This window comes from Phallusia mammillata, chromosome 6, assembly GCF_965637545.1.
Source record: "Phallusia mammillata chromosome 6, kaPhaMamm4.hap1.1, whole genome shotgun sequence".
NCBI lineage: Eukaryota > Metazoa > Chordata > Ascidiacea > Phlebobranchia > Ascidiidae > Phallusia > Phallusia mammillata.
The window spans coordinates 4,086,415-4,104,709 of record NC_137257.1 but is presented as its reverse complement, the minus strand read 5'-3'; the positions used below and the strand labels follow the sequence as shown (position 1 = coordinate 4,104,709).

The following is an 18,295-nucleotide window of genomic DNA, read 5'->3' as shown; positions in this document are numbered from 1 at the left end:
GTTGCAAGTTTATGCTGCTTGGAATATTTTTCTAAAGACATCGTTTAAAACTATATAATGTAGAACATTGATTACTTTATATCAGCTATTGATTGTTTACTTTGTGTAGTGGGTACATTTGTGAACATCTTAAATTAAAGGTGTTTAGCAAAGCTATAGTTCTAATTATTGAAATGCATTTGTACTTATAAGCAAAACCAGTGTGTTTGTGCAAGCTGTAATTATAAATTGGCTTATGTGGCCATAATCTTTTATTGTTGAGTCGAGAATGTAAAGAATAATGTATGATGGTAGGTGATAGAACATAGAAATTTTTTCAAGGGCTAGATTTTTTGGTTGATGATTTAAAATTTGACCAAAGACATACCTTCAGGTACATGTGGGCCAAAACTACTTTGTTGCAGGGTGTGATATAATTTTTTATTCATTTATAAACCTAAGTCGATTGGATCCAACCTTGTCTAAAATGTTTCCAATTTTTTTATATGGCTGCATGAACCAATAGTGCAGAGTTGGATGGTGTATAGCTTCATTTCGATCCCTAACACTCATAGGACTGCAAGTTTTGCATCGTTGCTTGGGCCCTGATACTTGGCCTCGCAACTTGCAAGTGAAGAGTAAAATATGTTTAAGAAGAGATATTGGCCTGTAAATAGAAGCATGTGATTTTATGGAAACAGTGCAATTACAAATCCGGCTTTTTCTAAAATCTTGGACTCTGTTTTCTAAAATCGCTTAAACTCTGTAAATAACTTTTATATTAAGCATGTTGAACCATATGGCATTACTAAATGCAAATTTGAATTTTAACGATGCAAGTTATTTATGATAGCGACATTAATTTGCCATACAATTTGTGTTTGAACTTGTCTAGACATTGGAATATTTTTTGTGTGATGTGTACTGCTGTAAATTACTATCTATATTTATTATTTCAGAAAAAAGTTGCTGTGAATAGTTTTGTTTTGGATAAGTTGTAACTCTAAGCAAGTATGTTGGCCTCTCAGCGCCGAACTGCTGCGCTCACTCATGCGCAACAAGAAAAGCTGAGGGTCGAAAATCGACGAAAAGAAAATCTACGGGAGGACTTTCTTAAAAATCTGAGAGATGATGAACTTATTAAAGCCAACGTTGCCAGTGAAGATAGGGTTTCTGACAAACGCTTCATCCGTCGCCTCCAGCGGGAAGAACAAGAACGTGTTATGGAGGAAGCCATAATTAAAGCTGAGCAAAATCGGAGGCAGAGGGAGGAACAAGTTGATCAAGAAGAAAGACTCGCTCGGCAACTGGAAATGATAAAACTTGAGACAATTCGAGATGAAAAGATGAGACAACAGATTCGGGACAATAGTTTAGAGCTTCGAGAGCTCGAGTCAAAACTAAAAGCTGGATACATGAATCGTGAACGTGCAGCGCAGATTGCTGAAAAAGAAGCTATTAAATTACAAGGTATGCATCGAGATGCGACAATTGCAAACCTCATGAAGACCGAGCATGAGAGGGCTGAGAAAGCAGAGCAACAGCGAGAGATGGAAAGATGGCAAGAGAGCGTTCGGTATCAACAAGAACTGGAAAGACAACTTGAGGAAAAAGAGCATAAGAAGCAGGAAGCTTATGAAGAGTTCCTAAAGGAGAAGTTGATGATTGATGAGATTGTGAGAAAGATTTATGAGGAAGATCAACGTGAGCAAGAAATGCGCTTTGAAAAGCAGCGGGCCACTCAGCGCTTCATTGAAGAATTTAAAGAAAAGAGAGATGAATGGAAAAGATTGGAAAGAGAGAGGCTTGAAGAAGAAAATCGTCGCATTTTGCAGTTTGCTGATATGCAACAGGCCAGGGAAAATGAGAGAATGGCGAAACAACAAGAGCAAGAAAATGCCAAAGCTGTGGTTCAACAACAACTGGCTGATAAAATTGCTAAGGAGCAGAACAACAAAGAAGAGAGGGAACAAATACTTCTCGATTTGTATTTGGAGGAACAAGAGGAGGCTGAGCGACAGAAAGAAAAGGCAGAGCAGGAAAGAAAACTCCGGCAGAGGATTGAACTCCAGGAGACTCACAAAAATCAAATGGAGTTCAAAGAAATGAGGATGCGAGCTGAACAGCAGGAAGAGGAAGAATTCAGGAAACAGATGCTCGCCAAGTTTGCTGAAGATGACCGTATTGAGCAGATGAATGCTCAGAAGAGAAGGATGAAACAGCTGCAACATAAGAGAGCCGTTGAGGCACTCATTGAAGACCGTCGCCGACAGTTCGAGGCAGATCGGGAACGTGAGATCAATGAGCTTCGTGAAGAGGAGAGGATCCAGGCCATGAGACGACAGATCATTGAAGAGGAGAGGCAGAGGCTGCTCCGAGAGCATGCTACAAAGCTGCTGGGATATCTTCCCAAGGGAGTGCTGACCAGTGACCGGGACTTGCATATGTTTGATGAAGCATTTAGAAAAGCTTACGAGAAGCGACAAGTTGACCCCTTTGCTGATGAATAAACTTTTGTGTCAGAACAATTTCGACAAAAATAAATTATTTTTTTCGTTAAATTTAAGAAGCTTTTTAGACAAATTTGCATTGCATTTTTGCCATTTTTGTGGTGGTCTATTTACGCTCACATTAAATGCCGACTATGGGACTAGTAGGGTGTTGTTTTACAGTGTTGCGTAACTGTGATATATATGGTTGGACAAATGCCTTTGGAATGCATGTTAGCTGACACACTGTGTTGTAATGTTTGTATCTTCAAGATAAAGTGCACGAACTGTCTAATTTCTTTCCAAAGCCACCATACTTTATTTTTGCTTAAAATTACGACGTTTGGAAACGAATTACATTTTGTGATATGGAATAAAATTGGTTGTATGTATCGTAAATGCGGTTGCATTGTTTTAAATGCTTACCGCAAATTTTGTAAATACTGGCCGTGTTGCTGCATTGTCGTGGATTAATAAAAGTTTTGGGAAACGGTTTATGGTTTTGTTAGGAGGGTAAAAACAAATCTAAATCCCGTTTTTATGCAATTTATGAGGCAAGAACAAAGATAATTTGGAGTTATAAATAAAAATAGGCCACTAATTACTGCCCCGACATATTGTTAACGTACCAAAGACAGAGTATACAAGCCCAAGTTCCCAAATCTGATTTTTTGGCGTACTGATGCTCTTGAGCCACGAATCATACAACTCAAGCAGTGGTGGTATTCAATTTTTTTGTCAGCCGGTTCTATCACAAAAGTCAGATTTTTTAGTCAGTTCTGTTATAAAAAGTCCATTGACAGTTACCAGCAATGCTAACCGGTTCGCTGATCCCAAAAAATTTGGTGAGACGGTTCTATGGAACCGGCTGAATCCCACCGCTAAACTCAAGTCACAGTGATTAGTACGAACTTGAATTCTATACAGTACAAGTCTCAAGCCCTTTAAACGCTATAATTGGTTAGCCTTGAGTTAACTACAGAACAAAACCCTTTATCATTTGTTAGCATACAATGCCCACATACACAATAGGGAACTAATATAGCACCAAGGGTGAAAACTATTAATTATTTTAATTGAAACAAACAATTTAAACTTCCGGGTTTAATCCAATCATATCACACATTACTTAAGTTACAAAACAAAAAGTTTTCGTAGGCTAATTCAACACCTGTACTGTTAATTGGATTTAGGCGAGACCCATATAGACATTTAAATTGGTCGTCACTAGTGTTGCAAGGCCAGTTTTACATTGTCGATATAGGTTGTAAGTACATTTTGCAAAAGATTATTACCGCTGAAAATTTTAAAATATGAGTTTACCGTTTGAAAAAGTTCTACTTATGTTGAACGACGCAACAAAAAATCTTGATGATTGTCAAAATACCACAGAAATTAAATTGATGAATTCAGATTTTCAAACTCCATTGAAGGGCCAGTTGGAGAATCGATTGCAACTTTATAAAAAAGAGTTGTCTTTTGACAAATTAAGGTATTACAAAATTGAGATTGGTCAGTTGAACGGAAAACAAATCTTACGATTGCTGGTGTCCATTACAAATGACAAGAAGGCGTTGAAAAATGGGGACTGCTTCATGTTTCATGTGAACAACCAAGAAGATACTGCACTGATTGTTTTAAACAAAAAATGCCATGTTGAAAGTCGAGCATTGTTGTCAGATGTACCAGAAAAGATGGGATATTGGGCACGAATGTTCGATGATAAATGCTGTGAGGAGCGATCTAGGAACACAGACTACACAAAGTATGACTCCGAAAGTTTGAAAGAATTAAGAAAACCGTTAGAAGACCAATACAAAAAATACATGCAAGAGATGGTGGTCACCGTAGAACCCCAATATCGTCAGCTGTTTTTTGGTGTTGTGTATGAAATTGCAAAGTGTCATATCAGACATTGGAAAGTTTACAACGATTTAAAAAACTTTCCCAGAGCTGCTCTTATCAAATTGGCAATTGATAATGGATTAAGTGGAAATTTGCAGCCAGTTTTTAACAAACACAAATTGGCCGATGTCTATGAGGAAATGAAACTGAACCACAACAGAAAAAAAGATGCTCTTGACAAGTTCCATGAGTATAAAGCCCAACTTAGACTTGAAGGAGCAAAAAACATTATTAACAGGTTCCAACTGTTATTTTACCTTTACTAAACCCATTGATAAATAAGACAACAAAGTTAGGCGCTTGTACACTCTTATCTATGCTACGTATTTAGTTTCATCTAGCTGTTGTTAAAATCGATTCTTTCCAGCAAATAATTACCAAATCTTATGTAGCACATAGTAGCTCGTGCACACGCCCAAACGTATGAAAATTATAGTAAACATTGCTTGTATAATTAGGTTAATTAAAGGTGCTTATTCTGTAAGTTGTGCATGTTTAAATTCAAATGTTTTTTTGCAGTGTTTTCCCGCCAAACGCCGAAGGAAACTACAATGAAGCAGAAGTAAAAAAGGCTTTACAAGACATCAAGAAGTTTTATGAATAAAAAACATTAAAATACAAACCCAATTACAGCCTTAGAATATGTTTATCTCTTTTGCATTATATTCTGTCCCAAAAACTTGTCTTCATCAATTCGTTGGCATTTAGCCTACTATTTGTGTAGTTGACATCGTTTAGAAATAGCTAGGTCATTTAGGATTGTAATTTGACAAAGAATCGTAATTATATGATTAAGTAAAACACTGTGTCAGACCTTTATGTAAACAATTCGATGCTTTGAAACGTTCTTGTACTTTCACCATGATTTTATAAATGCGTGTGACATTATATCATTCTGTCATGTCATCACACTCGTAGCCTATACGTAGAATAATGATCCATTTTCTGAATGAAGGAACGCTTCCCGTTTGTTTAACATAGATCTGATCAGAGTTGTAAACGGGTCTAAAATTGGAGCCCGGACCGGAAAATACAAGCCCGAAGCCCGACCCGAATTGTTTTTGAGAAGCCCACTTATAGGCCCGAAAGTTTGATTGGCACATTAAAACCTCAGGAAAGACAAAGGCAACAAACACAATTGGTTCCAAAAAATGCGTTTTGGGAACCTTATCCTGACACACAACCTCGAAGTTAAAACTCGTTAAATTCCGCTTTTGATAAAAAAAATCTACATGTAGGCTGCCAATCTCTCCACTTAAACCTTTTGTTGGACACCACTATACCAAAACTCGGAGCGGTTACTCGGATTTTAACCTGATTCGGACAAAACTTGAGGCACAAACGATATGTAATGTGGTAAGGCTTTAACTAATCGACATCGGTTAATCCGGATCTTCGCTTGATCTGGACAAAATTTTAGGTCCAATCGGGTCCGGATTAACCGAGGTTTACTGTGTATGGATAAGTACTACCCAAGCTGTAGTTGTGTGGCAGCAGCTGTCTGTTTTGTGTCATTCAGCTTCGTATGCTTCAGCTTATTAATGTCTAAAAACAATACTGCTACGGTATTTTATCTTTTTAGTGCAAAAATAATCTGATATCGCATAATATTTAAACTATGAAGAATTCTGTCAATCATCGCTTTCAGATCCGTGGAGAACATTTTCACTCAGATTGGTTAAATCCCGGAGAAGCTGGTTCACATCAGTCGGCGCTTCGCCCGGATCGTTGTGAGTTTCAAAGTGAACTCGTTTGGGCAGGTTAACCGGAGCGGGAGTATCAACAACTGGCTTCCCCCTCGCCGCCTTGTAAGCAGCAACAAGCCCTTCTTGCCGAAGTGTGGTCTGAAGTGGAGAAAATGTTAAGCTCTGACATACATTGGCCAAAAAACTTCATAAAAACAAAAATTACAGAGAGATTGTTTAAACACTATATTGAAGATTTTAATTTTAAACCAGGGGTGCACAACCTTTTCGCTACGACGGCCGCATCGCAGATCCTTATTTTACCAACCGCCGCCAAACGTCCGCTTGTTTTTGTTTATAAAATTACTGAAATAAAGAAATAGGTTTATATCACATATATACCATCTAATAGCGCCTGAAACACCCAGATGAATTTCTAACTTGATGCACAGATCGAGCTGAACAGTCTGACAATCAATCTTGATTGGTTATGACGTCATCATATATATTGCAACGATGTGGTGCCAGTTTTTTTTTGCATTGTTTGCACACAGTGGGCTAAGTAAAAGTCAAACGCATATGCCTACCGGGCTGGTAATACCATTTCCAGCCCCACAAAACCTTTTTTGGAGCAGCTTTAAAAATCAAAATATTTAGCAAAAAAGTTTTACTTATACGCCACGGCCTACTTATACGTACAAATATTTTAATATACATGTTCACGGTCGCATAAACTCATTTCTGACTTACAGCCGCTGGTTGTGCGCCCCTGCTTCAATCGCCATTGTTATGGTCAGTGCTTGTGTAATTTATAGCAGGGAGTCGAACCGCTTGTCATACGGGTTTAGGTTCGGTTCGGGTTCGCTTCGTTTTGTTTTTAAGGGTTCGGGTTCGGTTCCGGTTTTTAAAAATGGATATTTTCGGGTTCGGTTTTGTTCCGGTTTGGGCAAATTATCCGGTCCGAACCGGTTTGCGGTTTTTAAACCGGTTCAAATTTCCATTCATTTCAATTTAATTCTAAACATCATCTACCTGGCCTTATCAAACTCCTAGAGAATTTTGCCCGTGTAGTGTTAATTTTTGACACGCCCTATATGTGTTACCTCGCGTATTCTTCAGTGCGCTGTTTTTTAAAAAAATCACAAAATATAAAACAGACTGCATTTTTTACTGGTTCGGTTCCGGTTCGGGTCCAACGCCAAACATAATATGGGGTTCAACTCCGGTTCGGGTTTTTCGGAAATCGTAATGAGCGGTTCGGGTTCGGTTCGGGTTTAATGAAATTAACCGCTCAAACCGGTTCGCGGGTTCGGGTTCAGTTCCGGTTCGACTCCCTGATTTATAGTCGTTTAAATAGTTTGCTTAGCACTAATTATATGAACAGCGATTGTTGAAAGCAACCTACCATCATTAACGCATTGTCTTTCTGTAGATGACACAAGTCATGACGTAATTTCTTTTCCTCATTCAACCATGACTGCCTCTCTAATTCAAGCTGTTCGTTATACCGCGTTTTTTCGCGAATAGAAACTCTAAAAAAATCAGTTGTTTGGGTAAAGTACAAGAAATTTCAGGCTGGTACTTTCGGGTTCGGAAATTATTTTTAACATAAGAACTCACAACAGATAAAGCTTGCAAAATACCAATAGGTGGCGCGAATCGAATATTTTCAAGCGAATTGTGGAAAAATGCTGACGGTTATGGCTAATAGGGTTGGGGTGAGATTTTGTATCAAAAAATACAATGAAACCAACTTATAAAGTAAGTTCCTAAGGTTAAATTTAGATTCTAACCCTGTTCCATTTTAATTTAAATAACTGCGCTCTTTTCGTCTACCGCTATTTGTCTGTTGTAAGTTTTTATATTAGTAGCTCTACCTTTGGGTTCGTGCTTAAATCCAGACCCGGTTACAACTTTACTTGTGACATCATAATGCTCGGCCCAACTGACCAGTATTTACCTTTCAGATTGCCGCAAAGAAACCACTGCCTTGGTTAGTTCCCGTTTCGCTTGATTGAGTTTATTCTCCAAATCTATGACGTCATTGTCACGCTTTGCGCGCTCGTTAACCAAAACGTCATCAATTTCTAGAACACGTATAAGTATTAGAAAACATCGCAATAGTAAAAACAACTTATAAAGGTGAATAAAATTTTTAACCTCTTTTCTTGTTCACCACTTCGCTTTTAAGTTCTTCGCAAAGTTTTTCGATTTTTGCGTCTCTTTCTTCGATTAATACTTCCAAGTTTTCAACAGAATTTTTGAAATTTCTTATTTCCTAAATCAAAACAATGCCTTGACCATAAATGTAAGAGTTGTACATGTATAGAAGCACGAAAAATCAATATAGTACCTCTCCATTTGATGCAAGACATTTTTGCAGTTCCCGATTTGACCTAATCAGTTCGGTTTCTCGTCGTTTTGCCTCCGTGATAGACTTTTCGAAATTTGCTGCGTCATGAGCGAGACGCTGACTCAGCATATCTCGCTCCATCATTAGTTTCAAAACTTCTGAATCCACTCCCGATCTATAAACAATGATACAATTTGAATTGGAACTGTACAACTATTCTGGAATAGTCCCTAAACTTAGTATCCCCACAAAAAAGAATGCAAACTTTTTGTCAAACTAGGGACAATAAAGATTAGGGCGTAATTAGTTTCAGAAACATCTGAGAAATAGATTTTATTGAAATGCTTTTTGTTTCCAATACTGCGATAAGCCATAAAAGTGTCAGACCAGCGATCACGGCACACTCACATAGAAATCACAGTGCGCGAGGCCCATTAAATACTTCATACCGAGGCAGCTGGTCACCAAGCAACACACAGGCTAGAACATCAAGAGCCCAAGGTGGGATTCGACCCCACGGCAAGAGTATTTTCGGGACTTGCGCTCTACCAACTAAGTGACACAGGCCTAGTGGCGAGCCCGCCGAAAGTTGAATCACAAGCACTATTGCCTGCCTTGTATGCTGCACAATGCAGTGCACATGTCGGTTTCGTTGTCCAGTTCGATCATTGGCCATTTCACATAAATAACTGAGATCAGTCCTGAAGCGTTTGTGCAGACAAGCTATAACATAACACTCATTTACAAGTATTTGCAACAATTATTAATACCTTGTGTCTTCATTTTGTGAGGTGGTTTCTCTGGCGACGTCATTTTCCTTGTAACGTTGCAATTTTATCCGCCACATGGTGTCTCTCCTGATCATCAGGTCCTGCAATGTCCGGAGTCTGCGATGGGTTAAATCAAAATAAGTTTGCGAAAAGTTAGATTGGGTTAATGGTAAAACGTTGTGATCAGTAAATTGCTTTTCAGGTGTTTCTTTCGTATTTGTCAGCAAATTTGATAATGTGTGCACATTTAGAAGTCGCTATACTGTACAAAGTACTTGAATGTAGGCAACTGTAACTGCACAACAAATGTACCTTGTATATTTACTTAGATCAGGGGTGTGCAACCTTAGTTACTGTGGGGCAAAATACAATTGTCAAAATTAGATCACAGGCCGAACAGGGTGATTTTGCTTTGTTGCTTATCAAGTACGCTTAACTACAAGTAAAATTTGCATTTGATTCTAGCCACACATGCCAGGTCACAGAAAAATAGAATCAGGCGCATTAATCTGCTCAAAAGTATAGAATAATTGGACACGTTTGCCAGTACATTTGAAGTCCAAGCGTCTCTGCGGGCTGCACAACCTTGGGCCGCATTTGGCTTAGATCAGTGGTTCTTAACCTTTTTGGTGCGGTTTCCCATTAAAGTAAATCACCAAGTTCAAATTTCCCCCTCTGTTATTTTTATAATAATGTTTTGTGCCAAACATCAACAAAAAATTTATTCTTTAATCGAAATAATTTTGTGAAGCGATTTGGTCGGGACCTTAAAGGTATACTGCGATTTTATTTAGTTTGATTAGTGATTCCTTGAGAAAGTAATATCGTGTGGAATTTTGAAAAATCTCAGGTGCTTGCATTAGTCATTTATTGCATCACAATCAACAGATCAAATGCATTTATTCGCGAACAATAACAAAGTCATTGATACTTTTAGTAATGTCTGTGACGTAACAAACGATGTTTGGATTTTTATGCGCCTTGCAAAACTAGATGTAGTTAAACTTACATGTTGTTGCGGAAAATATTGTATTAAATTAACTTTCAATGGTTAATTTCAACCCACGGGCCCGAGTTTGGTGACTTCTGATTCACATAATTTCCCTCTAAAACCATTAAATTTCCCACTAGTGGGAAATTTCCCACCGGTTAAGAACCGCTGGCTTAGATAGTAATATAAAAGTGCCATAATCACATAACACTATAATGGCACCCACTGGCATGTGTGTTACCCTTGGATTTAGGGTGCTTAACAATGGCACGCCGAAAGATTTTACAATTAAAATCACATTCTAAATTCATATTCTAATATAGAAGATTCAATTCCTTTCTTTTTTCGATAAAGAACTTGGGTTATTAAAACAAACACAATAGCAACCTGTTGTTGGCAAATGCTAATCTTTGTTCCAGTCTTAACAGTCCTTCCATGCATTTGGTGAAGTTGAGTTGATAAGATTGAATGCAACCGTCCCTAACCTGACAAATGGTGTTCTTCATTTCACATAAAAGTGATTCTGAAAAAGAATTTAATGAAATTTCACTTTACAAATTCTGGCTTAAAAACACAAATGGCTTAAAGTTCTATACATTGTATGTAAATGTTACAACAGTACAACAATAATTTCAGCCTTTGGGAACATTCTGTTCATTACTAACCAACCAATCACAAGCTACAACTGTATAGGGCAGTGGTTCCCAACCTGGTGCTGCCTGGGGGTCGCCTAAAGCATGATTCCCAACTTGTTTTAGGCCAAGGACCACTAGCCAGAATAAAATAAACTCATAGACCACTCTGCGATTGAGAAAAGATGCACTCAATTTTAATTTAGAGCCTACTAATTTATTCTTGGGGTCACCGCAACTTGGCAAATGTTATCAAGGGGTCACGGCACCAGAAAGGTTGGGAACCGTTGGTATAGGGCAAGAAAGTTATAACAAAGTGATTAATCTCACTCTTCCCAAAGAAAAAAGTTTATGAAAATATATTTTTAGTTATAGTAATCAAACCCATTTTACCCATCATGCTACTTTAAACCTACTTGGGGTAAAATGTGGGACATCACTGTTTTACATGACATAGGTTTATAACTTCAGAAAATCCTATGCCTAAACTATGTGCACAAAACAAACTAACAGTAGTATTTTATAGGAAGCCAGGCCTGCGGTGGGATTCGAACCAACGACACAAGCCATATTGAGACTCACACTCAGTAAGTTGAGAGCCAAATCTGTACAACGTCTTCAAAAGGCCTGGCATACTAAGATTTATATATGAGTGTGCCGTGATCCCTGGTCTGCATGAACGCTTCAAGGATGATCCCAGTTACGAATTTATGTTCATCTTAACAGCAGTAGTTTATTTTACTATTTCAATGTCAATACTTACCATTTCTGACTAATTGGGATTTTAAGTCTTCATTTTCAAGTTTGAATTTCTTAACAGTGCCATCTAGTGTCTGCTGTATGTGCTCTTTCAATTGTAGCTGGGCATTGAAGTCCTCCACTTTACTTTCTAAAATACTTCTTTGCCTTTGCTCATCTGCAAGAAGATGTTTAAAATTTGATAAAATCATTTGTAAAAAAATATTTTTTACTTGAGGTAAACCGGAATAATACTTTGACAAAGGTAAAGTCTGTTGTGATCAAAACCAGAGGCATCATTATAAACTCATTACAAAGTCTTAATAGAAAGAGACACAGGATTTAGCATTTTTAATAATTTCACAACTTGAAAGCAGCTAGACTACTTGGTCTGGTCCAAACATTTTTAATGTATATCAAGGTTCCTGCCCAATTTATGTTTATAAATTTCATGACTTTTCCAAAACTTTTCAAGAAAAACAAAAACAAATTTCCATAACCTTAACCGAAACAAATCTGGGCATTTCCCATAGTAAATCCAGAAAAGAGACTTTGGTATATGTTGCCAATTTACCATACTTGCAACGATTATACAAACATTACGTAATTTGAAATTCCTATCTCTATCTGAAATTTTCAGGGTAAAACTGGCGCCAAATTCACACTTTGTTTTTTTCAAAACTTTTCCAGGCCTTAAAAATACAAATTTAAATTCCATAACCTTTCCGGGTTTTACATACCCGCGGGAACCCTGGTATACAAAAAAATATGATTTAATTCTTAGAAGTTAGCTATTTTAACTGCCAAAAAAATCTTTATTTTGCGTACAGTTTGACTATTGCTGTTTTTATCATTAGTGCAAAGTATAGAACAAACTAAAAAGGTAAAACCATAATTCACACATTTTTGTTTAACTTATCACCTTCTAAATTTGCTGAGAGCTTGTTGAAACTTATTTTATGTTTTGCCGCTTCCTCTCTTGTGATAAATTCCTGGGATTTACATTGAACCATTAGCTCGAAAACTTTCATTCGCCATTGTGTCGTCACAACGCCACCTTTGTTTTGCCTAAAATAATATTCAGTTTAGATAAATGATTAGTTTTAACAAATTTATGCAGTATTTTTTTTCAAACATGTGTTTTTTTTGCATTTTGTCGCTTAATAAGAAATTGTCCTGCAAGATAATGTCATTATCCTGATGAAGGTGTCTTGTATAGGACGTCGAAACGTCGATTGTTTACAATAAAACTGCTGGATGAGCAATACTTGGTTATACTAGTTTGGGCCTGCAATAATGCCTAAAACTAGGTCTTTAAATATTATTACCAACTGCAGCAGCCTAATATCCAGCAGTAACACTATTTTTCAGGTTGTCAATGCCTTTCTAGTTTATGGTGGGTTGCTACACTTTTAAACCCTTGCAATTGTGTTTTTACTTTTTTGTGATTTATTAGCACCTGTGGACATCTGGTATTGCATTGGTGTGAGCATTTATTGAAGCTTCCTGCATTTCCAGTATTTTCGACACTGAATGAAATCGAACTTTCATAACTTCCAATGTTTTTGACAATGCCACATTTTCTTGTACCATGATCTGCGAAAAAAATATGTGAAACCAATCCAACAAACATGTGCATTCACCATATCATAACAAAGGTTTAGATCGCAAAATCCTGGTCTAAATTTTCCAAAGTTGTATTCTATTGCTATGCAAACCGTAAACATAAAATCCAAAATACTTAAACATTAGGGATGGGCCAAAACTGCAAATGTTCTGTTTGGTCGAACACCGAGCATTTTATGTCAGTTCGGTACTTGGCCGACCATGCTTAGTGCATTCTGACGTCACATACATTCCCCAATTCTGCCCTAGCTTTATAGCTTTCCAAGGTCACATACGTCACCAGCGCTGTGTCAAGATGTATAGGCCCCAGTAGTACACATTTTTTTTACAAACTAATGCCTTCAAAACAGTCATTTTTTGTTCTTCGATGCCATTTTGAACACTAGTTTACTATGTTAGCAGGGCATAGTTGTTAGGGATGGGCCGAGCCGAGCCAGAACCCGAGTACTCGGTACCGAGCATCGCTGTTTTTGACGCTCGGTGCTCGGCCGAGCAGTTGCACAAACTGACCCGAGCATTAAATTTGCATATTTTGCCATGCTAGCATACGAAGCTAGTTTTCAAAAGGTTAGTCAAGAACAAATGTGTCTGTTTTTTTATGTGCGCTAAAACACGTACTTCTGGGCCCTGTAGCGTTTAATACTCCTCTGCTGACGTAACGGAAATGGAAAGCTACAAAACTAACGTGAAAATGTTAATGTTTGTGACGTCACAATGCACCGAGCGTGCTCGACCAAACAGAACAATTGCAGTTTTGGCCCATCCCTAATAATTATGCAAATGTAATGCTCAGGTCAGTTTGTGCAACTGTTCGGCTGAGTACTGAGCATTAAAAACAGCAATGCTCAGTACCGTATTATCGGGTTCTGGCTCGGCTCGGCCCACCCCTATTAACATGTGTGGACTTTTACAAATACTGCTACAATAGTGCAGAACAATGCATCTTTAGATGAGTAAGAAGCGATAAGACCTACCTCAAGCTTATTGACAAGATTGCATTTTTCTTCTTTCCATTGAGTTTGGGCCAAATTGTCCTCTTGTATTTTCGCAACATAATTCTTCAAACTATTGTTTTTTTGCTGTTGAGTTTCTAAGTCGCAAATTACTTGTTTAATCTCTTCTTCTTTATTGCCAACTTCAGATTGAGATTCCTTAAAAAATGTCTACTGGTTTATACAGAGAAATCCAGTTATTTCACATACTGGATAGTGGCATAATCGTTTAATTGCATGTGGACTATAAGTACAACTGTAAACACTTGTTGAAAAATCAGAGTATATCAGTCATGCGATTAAGTGGATTCATCTGTGCATATATATGCATATAAATAACAATTGTAGGTGCTTCAAAGGAAGTACAAATGCAAGCTATCCGAAGACAGTTAAACTCTTGCAACACGTATCATGCAAGAGAAAATATATGTTATGTGTTTCATCAAATCAATTTACATCAAGTTTACCTTCAGCTGATTTTCCAAATTGGTAATTTGTTGCTTCAAATCTTGAACATTTTCAATTTCTGTGTTAAGTAATTTACTGAGCCTGCCTATCTCATTTTGGGATCTTTCTATTTCAGTATTTTTTAGTTGCCGAAACTCCTTGATTTTTTGGTTTGCACTGTCAGTTGATTCCAGTATCTGCAAACATAATTAAGTATGTTAAAACAATAACATCACAAGGCATCTAGAACATTTCTGTGCTGTTTTCTAGTTTTATATACAACTGAAAATAGTTTGAGATGAAATGAAAAAACAAAACGTTTTTGAATAAATATATGTATTCATATGAGCCATGACATATCACATGCCATATGTTTTTTATATTTTCTATTAAAAGACGCAAAACATGTTTTGGTATCTTATGCAAAACCAGGTGCCAGAAAAAAGATAGAAGTTTTGTTATTGTTGAAAATAAGGACTTAAGTCAAAAACAAAGACATTTTTTAGAAATAATGACAATTAATTTTTCTAAGGCATTGAACTTAAATAAGGACAAATCTTAAAAATAAGGACGGTATGGCAACCCTGTTTATATATCAAGAAAAAAGGAAATAATTAATTCTTAAGACAATATAGTAGTCACCTGACAAAATTTTACCCAAAATTTGTTTCATTTTAGTATCACGCGATAGTTGTTTATTAGATAACAGTCCACAAAAAAGGATGTGTTTTGAACTACAACACAGTTAGATGACTAACTTTCGCTTGGCATTGATCTTCAAATTGTTGTTTCTCAACCTTCCAAGCATTGCGCTCCTCTTCAACACTTTTTCTCATTTCTTCTTTAATGCAAGCAAAGTTTTCATCAATTTTGGAAAGATGTTCTTCATGTTTTGTTTGTAAAGCCTGGCATTCTTCATAATGTCTAAGCAAGATGATTAGCACTTTACAAACTATTGCTAGCCACAATTTACAAACAAAGACAACATATATCAAACGAATGTAGTGTTGTTGTACCTTATTAGTGAGTCATTACATAAAGTTATTGACAAAAAAACAAAACACAAACTGAAGTGTATTTAAACGGGTGTAACTGTTGTAGCCTTCATGTCACTGATGAAGGCATGAGCATTTGCCGAAACATTTGAAAAAATAAAGCATGTTGCTTTTTTCGTCTACGTAGGTTGTTATTTTCACCATTAAACAAACAAAGATCTTGTCATACATCTCATAATAAAGTATGTGTTAAAAAATATGCTTTGTTTAAACACAGTATATACCTTTTTTCTTCATCCTTTTGTTCTTCAATAAGATTCTCAATTTTGCATTGTAGCTCAACAAGAGATGCAGCTAGTTTGCAGTTTTCGTTTATCACACAGCTCTGTTTTTCCTGCAGAATCTTGTATTCCTCAGACTGTTTTTGGCTGTGCACCTTTTCTTGCTCATGTTTTTTCTTCATGTCATCAAGTTCATCAGTTCTGAAACATTGAAAAAAGGTTAAGTAACCTAATATGACATGTACACTATTTAATGTAAGCATAAATTTACCAAATCACTATCTAAAATTATGACATATATATACAGTAAACCTCTGTTAAACATGATCGGTTAAATCCAAATCTTCATTTAATTCAGACAAAACTTGAGGTAGGAATGATTTGTAATGTCCTAGGGCTTAAACTAACCGACCTTGGATAATCCGGATTTTCATGTCGTCCAGACAAATTTGTTGGTCCAAAAAAGACCAAATTAACAGTTTACTAACAGTTTAGGTTTAGTGTATTTGTGTGTTCCACTAATTGATACATTTGCAAAACATAAATATACATTTTTTGCAGTGCCATGCATTGCTTACAATCAAATGCTTACTTTCTGTTCAGTCTGACAGTTAGGTTTCCAATGTCATTTTGCAGACGCTCAATAAACTGCACTTGATGGGTGATAATGTCAAAATGTGATGTAGCAGGCTCCTGCAAGATATATGGATGGTGTTTAAATTGGTTTAAGCGAGATTAGTTAACACAAGCCTGTCTGCAAAGTATGGCAGCTGCATGTGTAACATGTTTTTGAAAAACAGATTTTGCATGTCAATTGTTTTGGACTTTATGCCAAACATTTAGCAAAAAGTACTGTCTGGTCCTGTTTATCACTTTCATTGTGACCGGTATAACAGGTCTAGCATGCAAGCTTAAAGGTTATGCACATGGAACAAAGTGATCCTGCATATGTGAAATTTCATCGAGAACTGCCATATTCTACAGCAGAGGTCACCAAACCTTTATCACTGCAGGCCGGATAAGTTTAATAATGATTCACGTGGGACGCATAGTTTACATGCCCTAGCGCCGTCTTTCCAAACTTAGTCCGCAAGGCGATTTTTATAGGGGCGCCAAGATATGGTCTTTCTACAATCCCATTTAAAATCTGGTCATGCAATTATTATACTGTATAGTTAGTCTTGTCTTACGAGCAATGCTTGTATATTTCGTCACAAGTAACAAAAGAAGGCAATTGTTTGCGCACAATTAACACTTGTAGTCTTGTCTGTGTCATAACAAACCGGCTTTGGATCAATCCTGAGCGTTGTAATCCTATGAAACTAGGTAATATCAATTCTACATATCGCGACAGAAAAACTTTCGTAAGAAAAAGATAATTTTGTAAATGTTACAAAGTTATTAATACGATTTTACAAATCAAAAAATGTGGTCGCGGGCAAGATGAAATGACCTAGCGGGCCGGATCCGGTCCGTGGGCCGGAGTTTGGTGACCCCTGTTCTATAGGCTGGAACACTAGTAAGCTTAAATTGTGCTCTCACCTGGGGTTTCGTCAAATAAGACTTTGCTTGAATTATGCTTTTCAGTGCTTTGTTTTCTTCACCCAACTCTTCAAGCAAAGCGCTTTGATCCTCATTTGACTCGAAAACATTAGATTTACTTGTCCATCCATAACCAGAATCAAATCGTGATGCACTGTGGCTCCTGGGCTGGTTAATTTGTCTTCTGCCAATATTCGATAAACCTCTTCTTGGCAGGAGTTCAGGTTCACATGTCCGTTCTTGTAAATCCTTTGATGATTTTATCAGAAAATCATTGGGTGTTTTCAGAATAGATTTTGGAGTCGTTTGTGGAGTTCCGGATTTGTCTTTGGAATCTTCGTCCTTGTTAGGAGATGAAAAATGTGATGGAGGAATTAAATCCATTGAACTGAATATCTGCTTTAGCCAGTCTTCCTGTAAAAAATTTCAACCAAAAAAACCTTCCTTAAAAAAAATCTTTTATTTTTTTTACTAAAAGCAAACCAACATTTAATGTTACGCAGCTATGTCCGGCCTGTCGACTATTTTAGTCCTATTTGTTGCTACGTTTTCTTTCACCAAGCAAAATAAATTCAACTCAATTGTTTTCTTAAATCTACAAAAAAACAGTCTCATCGCAATATGCCATGGTAGATGTATTACACAAACTTATTAACAATGGAACAAAGTAAAAATAATAAATTTTAAAACTCTTTTTAAACTCAATCGAACAGATAAACGTTATCAAAACTATTTTGCTTTCCCGCAACTGCAGTTTTGAAATTATGCACGTTTGTTTTGATACTTGAGGTCAAAGGGTATAGTAATTCCAGCGGTATGTAGCTCGATTGGAAAATGATCAAATTTCATTTGTACATTTAATATTTATTT

General features: G+C 36.8%; 2 protein-coding genes across 3 annotated transcripts; one reads left to right on the top strand and one right to left on the bottom strand.

Moving 5' to 3' along the window:
• The first annotated feature begins 916 nt into the window (after positions 1–916).
• On the top strand, positions 917–2,963 carry LOC145233610 (meiosis-specific nuclear structural protein 1-like). Its single transcript, XM_080098373.1, has one exon. The coding sequence runs from the start codon at positions 993–995 to the stop codon at positions 2,487–2,489; it is 1,497 nt and encodes a 498-aa protein (XP_079954499.1). The 5' UTR covers positions 917–992; the 3' UTR covers positions 2,490–2,963.
• A 2,971-nt stretch (positions 2,964–5,934) lies between these two features.
• Positions 5,935–18,006, bottom strand: LOC145233609 (coiled-coil alpha-helical rod protein 1-like). 2 transcript variants are annotated; one of them, XM_080098371.1, is made up of 17 exons: positions 17,913–18,006; positions 17,426–17,839; positions 16,476–16,576; positions 15,887–16,084; positions 15,366–15,531; positions 14,628–14,804; positions 14,143–14,319; positions 13,002–13,138; positions 12,465–12,610; positions 11,568–11,720; positions 10,560–10,695; positions 9,182–9,298; positions 8,412–8,586; positions 8,219–8,336; positions 8,019–8,145; positions 7,464–7,590; positions 5,935–6,217 (listed from the first exon to the last, which is right to left on the bottom strand). In XM_080098371.1, exons 2-17 carry the CDS (start codon positions 17,807–17,809, stop codon positions 6,005–6,007), a joined length of 2,652 nt encoding a protein of 883 aa, XP_079954497.1. In that variant the 5' UTR covers positions 17,810–17,839; positions 17,913–18,006; the 3' UTR covers positions 5,935–6,004. The 2 variants fall into 2 exon arrangements, with proteins under 2 accessions (XP_079954497.1, XP_079954498.1); XM_080098372.1 differs by lacking the exon at positions 5,935–6,217 and adding an exon at positions 7,275–7,392 and having other exon boundaries at positions 17,913–18,005.
• Positions 18,007–18,295: the final 289 nt, after the last annotated feature.

Coding starts and splice junctions, on each gene's coding strand:
- LOC145233610 (XM_080098373.1), top strand. CDS start 993: ATGTTGGCCTCTCAGCGCCGAACTGCTGCGCTCACTCATGCGCAACAA.
- LOC145233609 (XM_080098371.1), bottom strand. CDS start 17,809: ATGGATTTAATTCCTCCATCACATTTTTCATCTCCTAACAAGGACGAA. Junction 9,299..10,559: donor TTAGCATTTGCCAACAACAG/GTTGCTATTGTG, acceptor AACCCATCGCAG/ACTCCGGACATTGCAGGACC. Junction 7,591..8,018: donor TCTTTGCGGCAATCTGAAAG/GTAAATACTGGT, acceptor TGATTTTTTTAG/AGTTTCTATTCGCGAAAAAA.